The sequence below is a fragment of the Pipistrellus hanaki genome (assembly GCF_964339955.1).
Source record: "Pipistrellus hanaki genome assembly, chromosome: 8".
In the NCBI taxonomy this organism is placed as follows: Eukaryota; Metazoa; Chordata; class Mammalia; order Chiroptera; family Vespertilionidae; genus Pipistrellus; species Pipistrellus hanaki.
In genome coordinates this window covers 86015823-86035356 of record NC_140510.1, presented here as the reverse complement: position 1 = coordinate 86035356, position 19534 = coordinate 86015823, and the positions used below count along the sequence as shown (strand labels likewise).

Here is a 19534-nt window from a genome sequence, read left to right as displayed (position 1 = left end):
GACCTGGTCACCCCCAACTGCCCTCCCCTGCTGGCCTGGTTGCCCCCAATTACCCTCTCCTGTAGGCCTGGTCGCTCCTAACTGCCTTGTCCTGCCAGTCTGGTTGCCCCTAACTGCCCTCCCCTGCTGGCCTGATTGCCCACAACTACCCTCCCCTGCCTGCCATCTTGTGGCGGCCATCTTTGACCACATGGGGGTGGCCATCATGTGTGAGGGTCAATTTGCATATTACCCCTTTATTATGTAGGATAAGCTTGCCAAATCCCCGGGTTTCACGGTATGGACTTTATTGCTACCCGATCATCATTGTCTGCCACTGACTCCGTCACTGTACTTCCTCGGTGCACTGTTCCCCGTGAAGACAGCACGTGAGCATTGTGTGCGCTGAGCGCAGCACACGTGGGGCTGCCCGATGGCTCACACGGGTGTGTGCTCTGGACTCAGGAGCAGAGCTCTGGTTTCCACTTCTCAAACAGTCCACGGGCACCGGGCTGGGCTCAGGGGACCCGCGTGCAGCGTGTTTGCCACGTGATTCCGCTGCAGGTGGATGGAGCCTAGGCTTCGAAAAGCAAGGGTCTGAGCTCCCCTCCAGCCTCACGTTAGCATCTCATTCGTGAATGAGCTCAAAGAGGACCGTTTCCTCAACGTTTCCTCATGCTATTTTTACCTCAAGGTTTCGTTTGCTCTAATTGTATTCATTTGCATAGCCTGGCCCCGTGGTCGGCAAACCTCGGCTCTCGAGCCACATGTGACTCTTTGGCCCGTAGAGTGTGGCTCTTCCACAAAATACCATGGCCTGGGAGAGTCTATGTTGAAGAAGTGGCGTTACAAGAAGTTTAAGTTTAAAAAATGGGGCTCTCCAAAGAAGTTTCAGTCTTTGTGCTGTGGATATTTGGCTCTGTGGACTGATGAGTTTGCCGACCACTGGCCTATCGCTATAAATATAAAGGAAATTGAATTTATAATTTAATACTTATTCAAAGAGAAATTCCGGGGCCTACATGGTTTCATTGATGTGACGTTTGTGAAGCATTCAATTGATGACTTTACCCAACCTCATTTTATTATCATAAATAGATGTTTGTTTGTCTTATTTTTTAAAATCCATTTTTATTGATCTCAGAGAGGAAGTGAGAGGGAGAGAGAGATGGAAACATCAATGCTGAGAAAGAATCCTGGATCTGCTGCCTCCTGCACGTTCCACACTGGGGATCGAGCCCACAACCCGGGCATGTGTTCTGACCGGGGATTAAACCGTGACCTCCTGGCTCATAGGCCGACCATGAGCCACGCCGGGCACATTGTTTTTTACATCATGCGTGGGGAGGCATTGGGTTGTTCCTTTGGCGGCGAGAACGTGGCTCATCTCCCGTTCCTCTGCCCCCAGTGCTGCCCTCTGGAGGTGCCCGATGGGCATGTCTGTCTTGATGCACAGGCCAGTCTGACACACGCTCACTGCACGCTCCTCTCCTTTGCTTTATGTGTGTGAAGGCGGAGGAGATCACGCTAACCATCGGCCAAGCGTTTAACCTGGCTTACAGGAAGTTTCTAGAATCTGGAGGCAAGGACGTGGAGACGAGGAAGCAGATCGCAGGACTCCAGAAAAGAGTGAGTACCCGAGCGGGGCGTGGGGCGTGTGACGTGAGCGCGGGAACCTCACCAACCATCAGACAGAGTAGCAGCGCCATCCGTCCATCCATCCACCCCCACACTGTCACCGTGTCCGTGTCCCACACGCCGTCTCCGTGTCCTCCCCCTCACCGCCCGCGGCGCGGCTGCTAACGTTTCCTGTTGGATTCCCCAAGAGCGTAGTGTTCTCATGTGACTCTGCTTCACTCCCATGCTTCTCGCGGGGATCAGAGCAGCAGCAGCAGCAGAGGCTGGGTAAGTGGCTTCCCACGCAGACCGGGTCCGAGCAGTGAACGGCCCGCTCCGCGCTCCTCGGCGCCCCCGCGGCGAGCGGCTCCCCGGCCCGCGTTTCCCTCCACGGCCACGGGGAGCCCAGGCCGGGTTAGCACCAGGCCTGTGCACACGCCTACGAACATCCTCAAGGCCACTCGTCTGCCCAGGGACAGCGCTCTGTGCCCGAGCCTTACCCAGTACACAGGAGAGCACATTGCAGTCTAAGCAGCAGGAATCCCGCTCGCCAGCGCAGTTCCTGTCAGAGCCGGCGTGCTCCGAGCATGCATTTCTGAAGGTCTGTCCAACGGCCGTTTGCCTTTTAGATTCAAGACTTGGAAGCGGAAAACGTGGAGCTTAAGAACAAAGTCCAGGACCTGGAGAACCAGCTGCGAATAGCCCAGGTGTGCACGTCTCCGGTGAGTGCTCGGAGGCCGCGCCGGTCTCCCGGGAGGAGCTTTCCTGGTGGCGGAAGGCCTCCGGGCCAGCCGCTCGGCGGTGTTCCTCCTCACGCTCTGTCGTCGGCAATGTAAACTGGCACGGGGATAGAGATGAAAGAGCCCAAGGTTAATTAAAAATTAAGATTTCCACCCGGCCAGAGGGGCTCAGTGATTGAGCATTGACCTATGAACCAGGAGGTCACGGTTCGATTCCAGGTCAGGCACAGGCCCGGGTTCCAGGCTCTGTCCCCAGTAGGGGGCGTGCAGGAGGCAGCTGATCAATGATTCTCTCTCATCGTCGATGTTTCCATCTCTCTCTCCCTCTCCTTTCCTCTCTGAAACCAATGCTATATAACAAAGAGCTAATATGCAAATGGTCGTCACGCCGCACACCGTCACAGTCCATCACGGCAGTGTGTCTGGAATAACGTGATCTGGGCCGTGTTGTCTCCCTCTGGTTCCCTGGCATCAGAGAGCTCCAGGGGGAGAGTGGAAGGTGCCCACCCGCAGGACGGGGAGAGGACGGGGCGCAGGGACCCTTCGGGGCAGCAGACGGAGAGGGGGCATGGGAGCCGCTGGGGGGAGCAGTGTCGGCAGAGTCTGGCCGGACAGGCGTCGCGGGCGAAGGAGGAACGAGATGGGGTGCTGCAGTGCCTTCCTCGGGGAGCTGGCCGTGAAGGGAGCGGGAAGGATGGGAGCGGAAAGCAGGGCCAGAGGGAGCCATCTGCGGTGGTTCTGCTTTGCTTTTGACCAGCTGAGGTCTGAGTTGTTGATTCCGAGGAAGAGGAGAGAGGTGGCCGCCAGGGGGGGCGGGGATGAGGGTAGGGGGGCAGTGATCCTGAGGGGGGCAGAGCTGGGGTGCAGGTGCCTGAAGGCTTGGGATAGTATTTACGTTGAGTAAATGGGACGGGAAAAAGGGGGAGATGACAGCACATTTCCTGCCTGAAGGACAAAGGAGCAGTGAACAGACTGTCACTACAGCGCGAGGGAGGGAGGGTGGAGGGGTCAGAGATAACCGAAGGACTGTGTGCATGCATATGAGCACGGCCAGCAGACGCCAGACACGGGGGCGGGGGACGGGGGCAAGTGCCGGGGGGTGGGGAGGTGGGGGAGGTCAGTGAGGGGGAAAAAGAGACACGTACTAATATTTGTAACACCTTACACAATAAATTAAAAAACACATACACATGTACTAGCAATCATGCTAATGGCAAGCCTGTCACTCTTCACACATAAGCAGCCTTGTTAGTCTTCATCGTTTTCGTCGTCTGTGACTCAGAAAGATAAAGGCATTCTGAGAGTGTCATTTGACCCTCAGACCATGACCTCCTGGTTCATAGGTTGATGCGCAGCCACTGAGCCACACTGGCGGGGCTCATTAAAATGTTTAGTTACCGAAGTGTCATGTTTACTTGTGCATACGAACTACTCGAAGCATTCTCTGTGTATGTTCCTGCAGGAAAAGGAGAATTTCCTCACTGTCCCTCTCCAATGTGGGAGTTCTTTCTTTCCTGTCTATGGATTGTATGTGTGTGTGTGTGTGTGTGTTTTCCCCTGAATGACAAAGGGGTGATTATTTCGTTCTTTCATCATGCCCTGGCCCAGACAGGCCCAGACAGCAATGGCTGTGGTGCTATGTTCGGTGATTGTTAAATCACAAGGTACGGTTCATTATAAAAAACGTGTTGAACTCTTTTTTTTTTTTTTTTTATATATTCTATTGATTTTTTACAGAGAGGAAGGGAGAGAGATAGAGAGCTAGAAACATCGATGAGAGAGAAATATCGACTAGCTGCCTCTTGCACACCCCCTACCGGGGATGTACATGCACTTGACCAGAATCAAACCCGGGACCCTTCAGTCTGCAGATCGACCCTCTACCGCTGAGCCAAACCGGTTTCGGCAAACGTGTTGAACTCTTGCTCAGCAGAAAGGACCCTGCAGTGTGTCTGAGGGCTGCTGTCCCTGTGGCTATAAATGTAAATTAAAATGCACCTTGAGAAGGTGACACTTGTCCTCAGTTGCATTGACAAGGTTCTAGGTGAGAAGGTACGTGACTTATGTTCAGGTAATTTTGTTTAATGCTTACACTCTTATGCAAGACACAGTCCTGAGATCATGTTCCATAGCGTCTCCCGATTCCAGCTCTCTGGTACCAATGGCAGTTACCTGTGGAGACACAGAGGCCAGCGCCTGCTTCCATCTGCCTGAATAGCGCCGTCACTAGGGTTGCCTTCATCTTTGAGGACATTTCTGCAGAAAGTTCCTCCTGCTTTCTGCTCGTGAGCACTTTGCACACCTGTGGGGCCCATGTGAGATCGGCAGTGTTCAGTTATTTTGACACAGTGGAGCGTGCCGTTCCTGTGTGTGCATGTGATGGAGCAATCAGCACGGTCACGTTTCTGCATGCATGACGGCCCTGACCCGCTTCTCTCCCCGCAGGCCGGCAGCGTGTCGCCGCAGTCGCCCTCCACAGACATCTTCGACATGGTGCCCTTCTCGCCCACCTCCCCGCCGCCCCCGGTGCCCACGCCCAACGGCACGCAGCCGCCCCCGGTGCCCGGCAGAGCCGTCGAGACCAGTAAGTTCCAAACAAACCAGTGCACCTGGCCGCTGCTTGTGACTCGTGGAGACCTCTCCTTCCTCTTTATTTGGGGATAAATGAGGTGCCCCTCTGACGTGCATTCCGTCCTTACCAGAACGAGGGCCTGCCAAGCATCTGCCATTGGTTACCTTATTTCCTGTGTGAATCTCTCACACACACACACACACACCCCGCCCAGAAGTTATACCTGGAGAAGCAGGCACAGCGGGAGGGCAGGAGGGGGCGATGTGGAGGACACAGCAGCCGAGGCCGTGTTCCTCACACAGCGTTGGCTTCAGAGTGTGGTGACAGGTTTCCGGACACGCAAGTCTCACTCCATTACACATTCCCAGGCCCGTCTGTACCTCCACACTCCTTCATAGTCTGCCCGGGTCTTATTAGAATTGATTCAGAGGAACGACATGTCGTAGCCATTAAAAAATTTCTTTTTAATAGGCCATAGCCTTATCAATCTCAGCCATCGCTTTTAACGTGGACACTCCCTTTGTGACTAAGAAAAAGTGTGCTTTAACATGTATGTACAGAGAGCGTTGACGCTGGGATGATCCTGGGACCCAGGGCTTGCTAGGAAGGTGACGTGAGGTCACACCACGTGAGAGGATGTCCCTCAGACATTTCCCGAGACTCCTGCGGGAATGAGTAAAACTGGCCCTGGCCACCTCAGTCCTGCGCTCTGCTGCTCGCCTGGGTCAGCAGAGGGAAGGGGGCATCTCAGTGAGGAGCACATTCCTGTTAATAACATGTAAAGCATTAATTATCTGGTATCTGGTGGGTTTGATATTAGGAGGCCCCAGTTAAAGACACAGCCTAAAGGGGATCTGAGCTTCCTGGTTGGTGTTAACAAGCCTGAGCTGGGGAACGCCCCGCATGGAGGGGGCGTGGCTCATTGTCACATAGGGTTCCTTCACGCAGTCTGTCTGCCTCTGCTGTTCTTACACCACGTCCTGTCTTCTGTCTAGAACGAGACCTGTTCGGAGCGGAGCCCTTCGACCCGTTCAGCTGTGCGGCGGGAGACTTCCCTCCAGACATTCAGTCCAAGCTGGATGAAATGCAGGTGACTATGCAGCGGACCGGCCCCTGCCTGCTGTCTGTCATTAATATGTGATTCTATAGACCAACCAGCAGGTTGGCCCTGAGTGGGTTTTCCTCTTTAATATGTGATTCTGTATACCCACATCATCCTTTCCTGGAGTTATTATCACTATAAAAACTTACTTAAAGTAACTACGTTAAAACATAATGTGCATTTAGCCCCATAAACACTCCTGCACATGCTCAGGATGAGGTTTGGTTTGGATCTTAACGGTGCAAATTCCAACAGCGGTAAAATGGTTCGTGTTCTCATGCAAAACTGCATGGATTCTAATGGCTCGTTAGTTTGAAATCCAAGAATTAAAAGGTCATTACACTAGATTTATAAGATTCTATCTCGGTCTTAACAATTACGAATTTCAAGACTGTGAGTGGGTAGATGAAGGAAAATCTTTGTAAGGCTAGCATCAGTCTCTTGAAAGAAGCATTGTAGGGCGTCCATGACTTTGGGCTCTCAGTGAAAAAGCAGAAACCTCGCACAAGCTTTTTAGGAATGCAGTTCCCTTGGGTTCTCGTTCTCTCTGTCCCTTTTATTTCCCAGTTTTGAATTGTCCTGGAAGTTTGAAGATACTGGTGTTAAGAGCTCTATAGAATGGGCCATGATTAGCCCATGTCCTTATAAACACTAAATGCTTCTGTTTCATTTCTCTTTACGTTTTGGTGAAGGTAGTTTTTATCAAAGACATATCCTTGAAGCTCTCAGACAAATATTAGTTCAAAAATCATAATTAAATTTAAAAAATGACAATACCTAATAAAATTCCAGTTAAGAACTTTGATGTGACAGGACAAATAATGTTAGTTAGGGGAAACTAAAGTCACCAATATCTAACTCCTGTCTGTCTCAGTGTCCCCATCTCTGCTATATTCCAAATACTGTGAGATTTCCACCCAAGTAGCATGATGATTTGCTAGGAATGCTTTATTTCTGTCCTGTGGAACCCATGGCCATGCTTCTGTGAGGACAGATACACGTAAGGGCACTGATGTGAGAGTATTTGTTCTCAAGTTTATACAAACTGAAGGAGTACTCGTTTATGAGTGCCTTTTAGATTTTGACAAAGTTGAAAATTGCTCTGTACAATTTTGAAGATAAGCCTACAACTTCCGATCTCTGTAGGCCTCACCGCTGAGAAACACTGTACTGGAATGACTGCATGGGTGTTAGTCAGAGAATGCTCGGCTGTGGTGTTTTTGCTGTTACTTCCGTTTTTGCCACGTCTAACCTTTTCTTAATCTCTTGTTCATTCCTTTCTGCTTTCATGGTGGGTAGCGCCAGAGATGGTTGGTATATTATTTTCATAATAATTTTAAACAGCTTGCCATTTTTTTAAAGCTAACAATGTAACACTTGCATGCTTTATGTAAGAAATATTCAAACAACAATTTCATATGGATGTATCTGATTATTAATTGTGTTTTAAAGGGATCTTATAACCCATATTGTAAAGCATTTTTCTCAATGAGGTAGTCACTACTGTATTGTCCATATCATTGCTTGCCTATGTCTTTGAGTCCAGGAATAACTTGCAAGGTCATTTCAATTAAAGTAAAAAAATATTTTTATCTAAAGTCTATGATGATTCTATTATTTATTTTGTTAGCTTAATTAATCTAATGCCCATTTAGTTACTATTTTTATCTTTGCATAGATTGTAAACATTTATACAATATAACGGGCAGCATAAGCCATCATATTGAGTGAATAAGCATATTGGAATAATTGGGTTTCCTTTTTTATTGACAGAGAAAGTCACAGAAACGTCTCATACATGTACAATTTAATAAAAAGCATTAAGTCATATTTCATTATAAATTGCTAGAAAGTTAGATATTTATTTGAAATCAATAATTTAGGTTTTTCATTTGACATAATTTAAACTTCTGGTACATGACCACAACAGGGAAATCAGTAAAATATTGGGTCGGCAACTAAGTAATTGCGGATTTTTTAAAGAAAATCAAAGACAATTTTTTCATGGAACTAAATAACTTTATTCTGTAATGTATTGCCCATTTTGATCAATGACCTTTTGCCATATTTCAGGCAGCATCATAATCCCACGTTCAAAAAACTTCTGGTTTTTATTAGCAAAAAACTGAATCAGGTACGATTTGACATCATCATCATTATTGAAATTTTTACCATTCAAGGAGTTTTGTAAAGATCGAAACAAAAAGTAATCAGATGGTGCAAGGTCAGGACTATATGGTGGATGTGGCAAAACATCCCAACCAAGCTCCATTAATTTTTGCCGAGTGACCAAAGATGTGTGTGGCCTTGCATTGTCATGATGGAATACAAGACCTTTTCGATTTGTCAATTAGGGCCGCTTTTCTTCGACTGCATTGTTTAATTTCGTTAGTTGTTCAATGTAGACATCAGAATTGATCGTTCGGTTGGGTGGTAAGAGTTCAAAGTAGACAATTCCTTTGTAATCCCACCAAACTGATAACAAAACCTTCTTTTGATGAATATCAGCTTTTGATGTTGTTTGAGTTGGTTCACCTGGCCTGCTCCACGATCTTTTCCACTTGATATTGTTGTAAGCAACCCATTTTTCATCGCCAGTTATCAGTCGTTTTAAAAATGGATCATTTTCATTACGTTTCTTTAGCAAATCGCAGCTGCTAATGCGTTGCGTTAACTGTGATTCTTTCAGTTCGTGAGGAACCCATGTATCGAGTTTTTGAACATAGCCAAGTTGTTTTAAGTGATTTTCAATGCATGTATGTGATACATGAAGCTTCTCTGCAATCTCACGTGTTGTACTGTGACAGTCCAAATTGATTATTGCTTTGATTAGGGCGTCATCAACTTCAACTGGACGACCAGAGAGTTTTTCATCTTTGAGTGAAAAATCTCCAGAACAAAATTTGGCAAACCAATTTTGACACTGCCGTTCTTTTAAGGCTTCGTCACCATAAACAGCACATAACTTTTTATGAGCTTGCGATGCGTTTTCCCTTTGCGGAAATAAAAAAGCAAAATATGACGAAAATGTTCCTTTTGATTTTCCATTTTTCAACGAACGCCAAACGAAAACTGCAAAACAGATCAAAAAACTTTTTTTACTGATTAACAGCTGAATAGCCAACTATCAAATAACAAAATGTGTTTTACATTTGTACTACGTCTGCAAACCTAAAAATTCAACTGAAGCATATATGTGTGAAACCCGCAATTACTTAGCTGCCGACCCAATAGTATGGTCAGCCCAGAAGTACACCTTGTAAGTTATAATGACTTAATCCCTGCTAAGTCAATGAATGGTGAAAGAATTATGCATTGAGTGGTGTTAAATTGACTGGTTAATAACTTGGAGGTTCAATGTACAGAAGACAGAGCAAATATTCAAATATACTTCATAAGCAGTAAACAGGTTTAAATGTTTGAAATATGAATATTTATCAAACTTTTTATTTGGAGAGAAATTTTTATGAGGGCATCCTATATAATAAAGAGGTAATATGCAAATTGACCCTCATACTGTCACACATAATGGCCACCACAAGATGGCTGGCAGGGGAGGGTAGTTGGGGAGGACAAGGTCAGCAGGGGAGGGCTGTTGGGGGTGACCAGGCCTTCAGGGGAGGGTTTTGTGGGGAAGACCAGGCCTGCAGAGGAGGGTAGTTAAGGGCAACCAGGCCAGCAGGGGAGGGCAATTGGGAAGGACCAGGCCTACACGGGAGGGCAGTTGGGGGTGACCAGGCCAGCAGGGGAGGGCAGTTGGGGGGGACCAGGCCTGCAGGGGAGGGCAGTTAGGGGTGACCAGGCCAGCAGGGGAGGGCAGTTGGGGGGGACCAGGCCTGCAGGGGAGGGCAGTTAGGGGTGACAAGGCCTGCAGGGGAGGGCTGTTAGAGGTGACCAGGCCTGCAGGGGAGGGCTGTTAGGGGTGACCAGGCCAGCAGGGGAGGAAAGTTAGGGGTGACAAGGCCTGCAGGGGAGGGCAATTGGGGGGCACCAGGCCTGCAGGGAAGGGCAGTTGGTAGTGACCAGAAGTGTACGGTAGGGCTGTTAGGGGTGAACAGACAGGCAGGGGTAAGAAGTTGGGGTCGCCTGGACCTGCAGGGGAGGGTAATTGGGGGTGACCGGGCCTGCAAGGGAGGGCAGTTGAGGGCAACCAGAGCTGCAGTGGAGGGTTTTGGGAGGGAGACCAGGTATTCAGGGGAGGGTAGTTGAGGGTGACCAGGCCTGCAGGGAGGGCAGTTAGGGGTGACCAGACCTGCAGTGGAGGGCAGTTGAGGGTGACCAGGCCTGCAGGGGGGGGCAGTTGAGAAGGACCAGGCCTGCAGGGGAGGGCAATTGGGGGGGATCAGGCCTGCAGGGGAGGGCAACTGGGGGGGGACCAGGACTGCAGGGGAGGGCAATTGCGGGGGGGGGACCAGACCTACAGGGGAGGGCAATTAGGGGCGACAAGGCTGGCAGGACTGGGCAGTTGGGGGCAACCGGGCCAGCAGGGGAGGGCAGTTGGGGGTGGCTGGGCCAGAGGGGAGGGTTTTGGGAGGGAGACCAGGCATGCAGGGGAGGGTAGTTAAGGGCAACCAGGCATGCAGGAGAGGGCAATTGAGAGGGACCAGGCCTGTAGGGGAAGGCAGGTAGGGGCAACAGGGCCTGCAGGGGAGGGCAGTTGAGGGAAACCAGACCTGCAGGGGAGGGCAGTGGAGGGAAACCAGACCTGCAGGGGAGGGCAGTTGGGGGTGACCAGGCCTGCAGAGAGGGCAGTTGGGGGGGACCAGGCCTGCAGGGGAGGGCAGTTGGGGGACCAGGCCTACAGGGGAGGGCAGTTGGGGAGACCAGGCCTGCAGGGGAGGGCAGTTGGGGGGACCAGGCCTGCAGGGAGGGCAGTTAGGGGTGACCAGGCCTGCAGGGAGGGCAGTTAGGGGTGACCAGGCCTGCAGGGAGGGCAGTTGGGGGGACCAGGCCTGCAGGGAGGGCAGTTAGGGGTGACCAGGCCTGCAGAGGAGGGCAGTTGGGGGGACCAGATGGGCAGGTAGGAAGTTTGGGTTGACTGGGCTGCCAAGGGAGGGTAATTGGTGGTCACAGGGCCCACAGGGGAGGGCAGTTGGGGGCGGTCAGACTAGCAGGGGAGCAATTAGATGTCAATCAGATTGGCAGGGAAGTGGTTAGGGGGTGATCAGGCTCGTGAGCAGATGAGCGGTATTTTGAGAAGGATGTCCCAGAGGGGTCCCAGATTGGAGAGGGTGCAGGCTGGGCCGAGAGATCCCCCACCCCCCAGTGCACAAATTTCGTACACCAGGCTTCTAGTATTTTATATAAATATATAGTCTGTTACAAAAGAACAAGTGTCCATAATGTATACAAATGTATGCACGTATAATAGGAGTGTCATAGACTAAAGAGAATTAGTAAAATGTATATGAAAATCCTCCTCTGTCAGTGTCTGGGGTTCTCCACGGGACCCAGAATGAATCCCTGCCCACCTGCGGGGCTTCAGAATTGTGCAAGACCCAGACCCAGCCGGCCCCATCCCCACGGGGCAAGATCCACACCCTGCTGGCCCCACCCTTGTCCAGCCCCCCCTGGTGGGGGTGCAGCCTCTGGCCTGGCGCTGCGGTAGGGGGTGCACCTGAGGTCCCCCATCACGCCCCGCTGGGTGGGGGATGTGGCCTGAGATCCTCTGACAACCCCCACCGGGCAGGGGGCGCACCTTGAGGTCCCCTGTCCAGCCCCACTGGGCTGGGGGTACAGCTTCAGGGGCCCTGGCCCGGAGCCAGGAGGGGGCGCAGCCTCAGGTGCCCTGGTGCTGAGATCCCCTGGCCTGTGGTGGGGGCAGCAGCCTGAGCTCCTTTGGCCCATCACTGGGGCAGGCGTTGCGGCCTGAGGTCCCCCGTCAAGCCCACTGGGCAGGGGGATGAGGGGGGGGGGGCGGCCACAGCCTCAGGTCCCTGCTGATTGCTCATTAAGCCTCGATAGGGGAATCAGCCTCCCCTGTGGGCGCAGCCATCTTGTGTTATGGAAACCCCCATCTCCCCACCTCCACTGTGGGCGCCGCCATCTTTGTGATGGCATGATGGTCAATTTGCATAAATCCTATCGAATGATTTTCTTACTCATAATCAGCACTGGTGCCTGTGACAAAGCAAGCGCCAAGTCACTGTGGACAGGGTCAGTCCCGGCATGGCTGTGGCGGGAGCTTTGCTACTTTCTTCACCAAGTTAACGCAATCTGTTCTGAGGAGGAAACAAGTAAAAGTGTGAAAACTGTGGAAAATAATTCAGTACATTTTAGAAAATAGTAAATACCGGAAACAGTTAAATCATATTAAAACATAATCGATGCGACACAGTCATTAGATTAGTTTAGTGGGGACTCAGGAAAGAAGGTTTGTTCTGCTAGTGGGTGTCACCCTCTGTGACACCTACGTGAAAACCTGACAAGCCACCATTTTGGCATTGAAGTATTTCTTTCTTGCTCACAGCCTGAAGATTTCAGCTTTCGTTCATAGTCTCTTTGATTTGCTGATTTTACTTGTTTATTTATTCCCTGCCCTGTGCTTTCCTACTTCAATGACGTTTCTCTGTTTTACAGGAGGGGTTCAAAATGGGACTGACGCTGGAAGGCACGGTGTTCTGCATGGACCCCGTAGACAGCAAGTGCTGATGTCAAGACAAGGGTGCCTGGCTCGTGTTAAATTTGTTTGCTCTGCACATACGCCCGTGATTCCTTTATGATGGGTCTTATCCGTGTGCCAATATCTATTTTAGTATCTTCACTTTCTGAAAATCATCTTAGTAAAATTTCCTCATACCTCCACCATTGATCTGTAACCTTTGATTTAAAAAAAAACAACTCACTGTAAAGTCTTCTTTTATAGTCCTTTCCGTTTCTGTTGTAAAAGGATTGATAGTCAAAGGACCAGGGATCCAAATATCGCTCTTGGGCTTGGGCTCCACGGTGTCCGCGCCTTGAAATCTGTGCTCGGACCCCAGGCTGCTCGCTGAGTGCTGATTCCCCAAAAGCCATACTTTCATGGAACCTTCGAAAGTCCTAACGAGATACACCAACGCCAACCTGAACACTATATCCAAACTAATAACGGTGTTACCCGATGTCATTTTATGTACGAGTGTTTTTCCTATCTTTGAGAAAATGTAAACTCTGAATATCACGCCACCAGGACACTTTCGGTCGTGGAATAACAGAACTATAAATGCCTGTAATAATTAAACCAAATGTGCTTAGAGTATTAGTAAATGCAAGGTGATAACGTTAGCCATGATTGTCCGTTATACTCTACATACTTTATTTCACTAGTGAATATTGTTGGGAAATTTTAAATTTCCTTTTTAGCAAACACTTTACGTTCTAACGAGTCAAGTTACATTGCCAAACATGTAGTCCTCAGACCTCCTGTTTTCTGAAACAGCATTTGGCATGTTTGCCCTCTATAGCTGCACTGTTACTTGTATTTATTTTACCAAATATATTTTTGTCTCAAAACATTGTGATGGCTCATTAGTTTTGATACTATAAAATCTATAAAAACCAGGCTTCATGAATCATCAGTATTACTTAGCAAATTTTTTGTTGTTGACGTTAGAATCTCGTTTTTCTTCTTCACAAAAAATCAAGTTGCTGCTCAGTTGGTCTCTGACTTGAATAATAACTGTTACTCAGTGCAACCAAAACTTACGGTCAAAACGCACCGTGTGGGCCATCACACATAAGAGCAGTGAATGAGGTTACATTGCTGGCAGAGCTCCAAAGCAGAGTCTCCTTTTCCTCTCTTGGAAATTTCCTTCAAGTGCTAAAGGTACATGTTCACTAGGAAACGAAACCGAATAGCTTATGCAGTATTCTATTTGTATGTATCTCCGTAAGGTTTTATGATGTCTGTAAGCCTTCTTGGTTGTTTTCTGGAATCCGTTAGGTTGTACCTTAAGTAGAAGGTAGTATGTGTTTCATAAAGAAAAGTCTTAATAATTTTTGTTTGTCATATAATATTTTGGAATTTATAAAATGAGGACGTTTAGAAGCCATATCAATGGCTTTTTTTTTTTTTTACCAGATAGAATTTGTATTTTTATTGTACTTTAAAAAGCTTTATGTAATAGGTATATATTTAGCTGCCATTTATTATCAATGGTAACATAATAAAATACTTAAGATGGTATTTGCACATTTAAGATACATTACCAATTTTTAATGGTAATCAGGTAATCAATTCTGCTACTGGCATGATTAAATAGTCCACAATTGGTCATTAATTATGAAAATTTGCTTCACCAGTGCATTTTTATGAAGATCCAGTTGAAAAATGTATTTCTATGTAAACTCAATGATATGTTTGATTTTACTGAGAATAAATGATTTTAATTAAACTGTATAACTTGAGCATTAATAATCCCTAATTAAGACACATTTTGAAGTTAATTTCATGCCAGATTTTTCTGGTCATGGGTTGAAGACAAGAGAGACAGGCAGAGAGAGAAAGGGTTTAACTTCATTTCTTAGATCCCACATATTTCTCGCTGTATGAGCTATTTATTATATTTATTTATTATATTTATTATATATATTTATTACATATATTTATTCAGTTGTAAAAGCAAAGGATTTGGTCCTGCTGGTGAGAGGGCACAGTGAGACTCGAGTCTGAGCTGTTGCTTTAGTTTGGGTTCTTTGTCTCAAAAAGTGGATAAATGAATTCACGGGCAAATGGAAATGAATGAAGTTTATTGCAGTGAAAGCTCGCAAAGCTCTCAGCAGGCAAGAGGGGTCCCGAATGGGGTTTCCACAAGCCACAGGAAGTCAGGTATCCATGTGGGGTTCCATTTCCATAACTGTCTGTAATCTAGGCGAGGAAGCACAGATTTGGCCAAGCTGTTAACCATGCAGCCATAATTAGGAGGAGCACCTCAGAGACCGGAGCCGGGGAGGGTAGGAGGGCAGGTGTGCTGGGCAGCCAGGGGGAGAGAGACCACCCAATGTCTGGGCCTGCTGGTTGCACTTACACAGCCGTGCTGCTTGTTCATAAAATGTCCTTATGTCTGTCTCCACGAGGCCGGAATTACTGACGTAAGTGCCTCCTTGTTCTGCCGAGAGCTAACCAAGGACCACACAATCACCCAAGTCTACGCAGGCTGAGGCAGCGGTCAGCAAACTGCAGCTCGAGAGCCGCGGTTTGCCGCTCCGTTGACGAATGAGTTTGCCGGCCCAGTCCCTACCCGAAACCCTAGCCCTAGTCCTAAACCTAGCCATAGCCCTAACCCAGTACCTACCCGAAACCCTAGCCCTAGCCCTAAACCTAGCCATAGCCCTAACCCAGTACCTACCCGAAACCCTAGCCCTAGCCCTAAACCTAGCCATAGCCCTAACCCAGTCCCTACCCGAAACCCTAGCCCTAACCCTAACCCTAGCCATAGCCCTAACCCTGGCCCAGTGGTCAGCAAACTCCCTGCTCACGAGCCACATGAGCTTTTTGGCCCCTTCAGTGCGGCTCTTCCGACAGAATACCACGGCCTGGGCGAGTTTGTTTTTCTTTTAAATGTATTTTACTGATTTTTTTTTTTTTTTTTTTTTCCAGAGAGGAAGGGAAAGGGATAGAGAGTTAAACATCGAGAGAGAAACTTCCATCAGCTGCCTCCTGCACGCCCACTCCTGGGGATGTGCCTGCCATCAAGGTACATGCACTTGACTGGAATCAGACCTGGGACCCTTGAGTCCACAGGCTGACGCTCTGTCCACTGAGCCAAACCTGTTAGGGCAGGTGTGTCTATTTTGAAGAAGGGACGTTAGAAGAAGTTAAAAATTTGGCTCTCAGCTGAAACAAGTTTGGCTCAGTGGAAAGAGCGTCAGCCTGTGGACTGAAAGGTCCCATGTTCAATTTCGGTCAAAGGCATGTATATTGGTTGCGGGCACATCCCCGGTAGGGGGTGTGCAGGAGGCAGCTGGTCGATGTTTCTAGCTCTCTATCAAAAAAAAAAAAAAAAAAAAAAAAAATTTGCTCTCAGCTGAAACAGGTTTGGCTCAGTGGATAGAACGTCAGCCTGTGGATAGAAAGGACCCAGGTTCGATTCCAGTCAAGGGCATGTACCTTGGTTGCAGGCACATCCCCGGTAGGGGGTGTGCAGGAGGCAGCTGGTTGATGTTTCTCTCTCATCGCTGTTTCTAGCTCTCTATCCCTCTCCCTCTTTGTAAAAATAAAAAATAAATTAATTAATTTAAAAAAATAAAAATAAAAAAAATTGGCTCTCAGCTGAAACAGATTTGACTCAGTGGATAGAATGTGGATGGAATGACTCAGTGGATAGAATTTGACTCAGTGGATAAAATTGGCTCTCAGCTGAAACAGATTTGACTCAGTGGATAGAACCTGGGACCTGTGGATTGAAAGGTCTCAGGTTCGATTGCAGTCAAGGGCATGTACCTTGGTTGTGGGCACATCCCCGGTAGGGGGTATGCAGAAGGCAGCTGGTCAATGTTTCTCTCTCATTGATGTTTTTAGCTCTCTGTCCCTCTCCCTTCCTCTCTGTAAAAAAAAAAAAAAAAAAAAAGGCTCTCAGCTGAAACAGATTTGCTTCAGGGGATAGAGCGTCGGTCTGCGGACTGAAAGGTCCCAGTTTTTTATTTCAGTCAACGGCATGTACCTTGGTTGTGGGCACATCCCTGCAGGAGGCAGCTGGTCGATGTTTCTAGCCCTCTGTCTCTCTCTCTCTCTCTCTCTCTCTCTCTCTCTCTCTCTCTCTCTATATATATATATATATATATATATATATATATATATATATATATATGTATTTTTTTAATTGCCTCTCAAAAGAAATTTCAGTTGTAATGTTGATATTTGTGATATTTGGCTCTGTTGACTAATGAGTTTGCTGACCACTGCACTAGCCCTAACCCTAGCCATAGCCCTAACCCTAACCTATAGCCCCAACACTAGCCCTAACCTTAACCTTAACCCTAGCCCTAACCTTAGCCCTAACCCTAACCCTAACCCCAACCCTAACCCTATGAGTAGTGCCCTCTAACAGTTGTGCTGATATCTGAGAAGACGGCTCTCTGAAAGCCATCAGCTTCCTGTGGAGGACAGTGATGTCATGGGGACCAAGTGCCATCTGGTCCTTTCCTACGGTCACCTCAGTGACCCCTGGAACCAGCGACACCACAGCAGCCCCCGCCCACACACAGGCGGGCCAGCCCTGGGCCCGATGTCCATTCTTCACTCAGACGTCTCAGGCTGGGCCAGTACTCCTGGGGCCGTCCCCGCCCCTTTCAGTGACGTGTGGGTGGAATTACGTGTAAGCCTTTTCTAGCCTCAGGCTTTAGGGGTGCTGCTTCCGGTGGGGAGCGGAGGTTGGGTCCTTGAGATGCATTTGGACAGTAGTGGCTCCGTGGACCATCCCACCTTTCCTTGTGTAGCCCATTCTTCCGGGTTGATCTCAATTTCAATCAGGGGCAGGCATAACGCCTGCTCTGGGGCCATACCATATTTTCCGGCGTATAAGATAACCCCCTAATTTTACAGTTAAAACATAGGTTTAGGCCTATATTCGCTGTATAAGACTACCCACCACTTCAAAGAAAAGACTTACTTGGCCGTCAAGATCTGCAGGTAATTTTTGTACAATTTTGGTCTTTTGCCCCCGATTTTCGGTTGACTTTTTTTTCGTTTCAAAGGTCGTCTTAAACACCGGAAAATACGTATGTTCTATAGCACCCAATTGAGCTAATATATCTCACCCCAGAAGGGGCGTCAGACCTTCTGGCATGGCCAGGAAGGCAGATGAGAAGAGGAATCACCCGTCCCTGCAGAGGCTGGGGGAATCGGCTCGTTGCAGGTTTCCAGAGACGCCTCTCAGGCAGGTGGCTCAGTGTCCAGCAGGAAGCTGACTTCCTTTCCTTCAACAACAGAGTCACCCAGGGCTCTGAGCTGCTGGGTTTGTTGTCTATTGAGAAGTGGACAAATGAATTCATGGACAACTAGGGGTAAGCAAAGGGAAGGGAGGTTTATTACAGCAAAAGTAACAAAGCTCTCAGCACACAAGAAGGGTCCCGAAATGGGTTGCCGCCAACACCCAATGGTCTAGGGGTTTATATTTCCTGCTCTTGCCTTCTACTGGCTCTTTCAAAAATAACGGCAGCCAATCTCCTTTCGCCTTCGTCCGGCTCTTAGTTCCCACTCTTGGGCTCCGAAGGAAGGGCAGTTCTGCTGGTGACTGGTCCACTCAGTCTACCCTGCTCACATCCTGACCATCCACCTTGCTCACATCCTGACCATCTGGCTCATTCCCTCTTTATCTACCACCTTCCCTCCCTGCAGCCCTTACCCTAAACTGCCCAATCCCATCTGACTCTCCAGGAGTTTGGTTCCTTTAACCAGAAGCATCTGGTGCAAATAAGTGTACTGTGAAAAAAATACATTTTCAAAAATAAGAGTCTTTTTAGCCTAGTAATAATGCCAAGCGTGGTTTGGCTGATAGTCTTAAAAATAAAAGAATTCGAGCTGAGGATAACGGGATATCATGAAGAAGTTTTGAACCTATCAAAGCACAATGTTAAGTATTTGAAAGACACACAGGACTCACTGACACTGCCTTTGCACACCAGTGAATAGTCATCAAGCCATAAAATTCACGTATTCCTCACTTCATGTGGACAAGATTCTTATGTGGGTAAGAAAACGTCTAGTAGTTTTGCTAACAGACATTGTTAAATTGGAGATGACATGGCCCCTACCTTCAGTTAGCTTATTGTCAGAGAGGAAAAGTAAAGCAAATAAATGAATAAATGAAAACCAATAGGTACTAAGATGCTCTGTGCACCCCAAACTCCCCTGGGGATAGTTACATGTGCCTGCTTTACATTGTGTCTCATGCTGGGTGTCCAGTGGAAGCTTCTTCAGACAGCCAGTGACCGTCATGGTCTCCATCTCTTCTTGTTTCTTGTATTTTTTTCATTTTTATTTTCATTTTTTCTTAAGTCTAAGTCACATTACGGTAATTCATGTTCAGATAGAATTTCTGATAGATTTCGTGTTGTTACATTTCTAAATACTGACTTTTTCTACCCATTTAGATGTTTCTTCACATAACCATGAACGGACTGGCAGTTAATATTGTTCTGTCCCAGTGCTTCCAAATATACTTCCAAATTCAATATTTATTCGTGATTTTGGGTTTCAGCCTCTGCTCAATTACTTGAAGAATCTTGGACTCAACTTTGACAACTAAATCTCAGACTCCACCTAAAGTACACCCTTTCCAAGCCGCTAACACGCTGTGGAGATGGGCAAGGGTGATGCAGGGTGGGTGTACAGCTGGGAGAACTCGAGGCACAGAGTTCCTTCTCGTGTCATTATTAAGGACTGGAGGCCCGGCGCACAAAATTCGTGCAGGGTAGAGTCCCTTTGCCTGGCGGTGATCAGGGCCGATCGGGGCCTTCTGGCTGCTGGCTGGGCCTTCCTTCCCCAGCTGCCAGCTGCCGGCAGGGGCCTTTCTTTGTTCCTCACAACCCCCTGGTGGTCAGCGC

General features: G+C 48.2%; 1 protein-coding gene across 2 annotated transcripts in view; it reads left to right on the top strand.

Moving 5' to 3' along the window:
- Positions 1 to 13501, top strand: part of GULP1 (GULP PTB domain containing engulfment adaptor 1) — a 91890-nt gene extending 78389 nt beyond the window's left edge. For both annotated transcript variants that reach the window (XM_084892462.1, XM_084892461.1), the window contains 5 exons: positions 1492 to 1608; positions 2226 to 2318; positions 4782 to 4920; positions 5904 to 5998; positions 12590 to 13501. In XM_084892462.1, coding sequence (XP_084748588.1) covers positions 1492 to 1608; positions 2226 to 2318; positions 4782 to 4920; positions 5904 to 5998; positions 12590 to 12661 — 516 coding nt within the window. In that variant the 3' untranslated portion in view covers positions 12662 to 13501. The remainder of the gene's footprint in view (positions 1 to 1491; positions 1609 to 2225; positions 2319 to 4781; positions 4921 to 5903; positions 5999 to 12589) is intronic.
- Positions 13502 to 19534: the final 6033 nt, after the last annotated feature.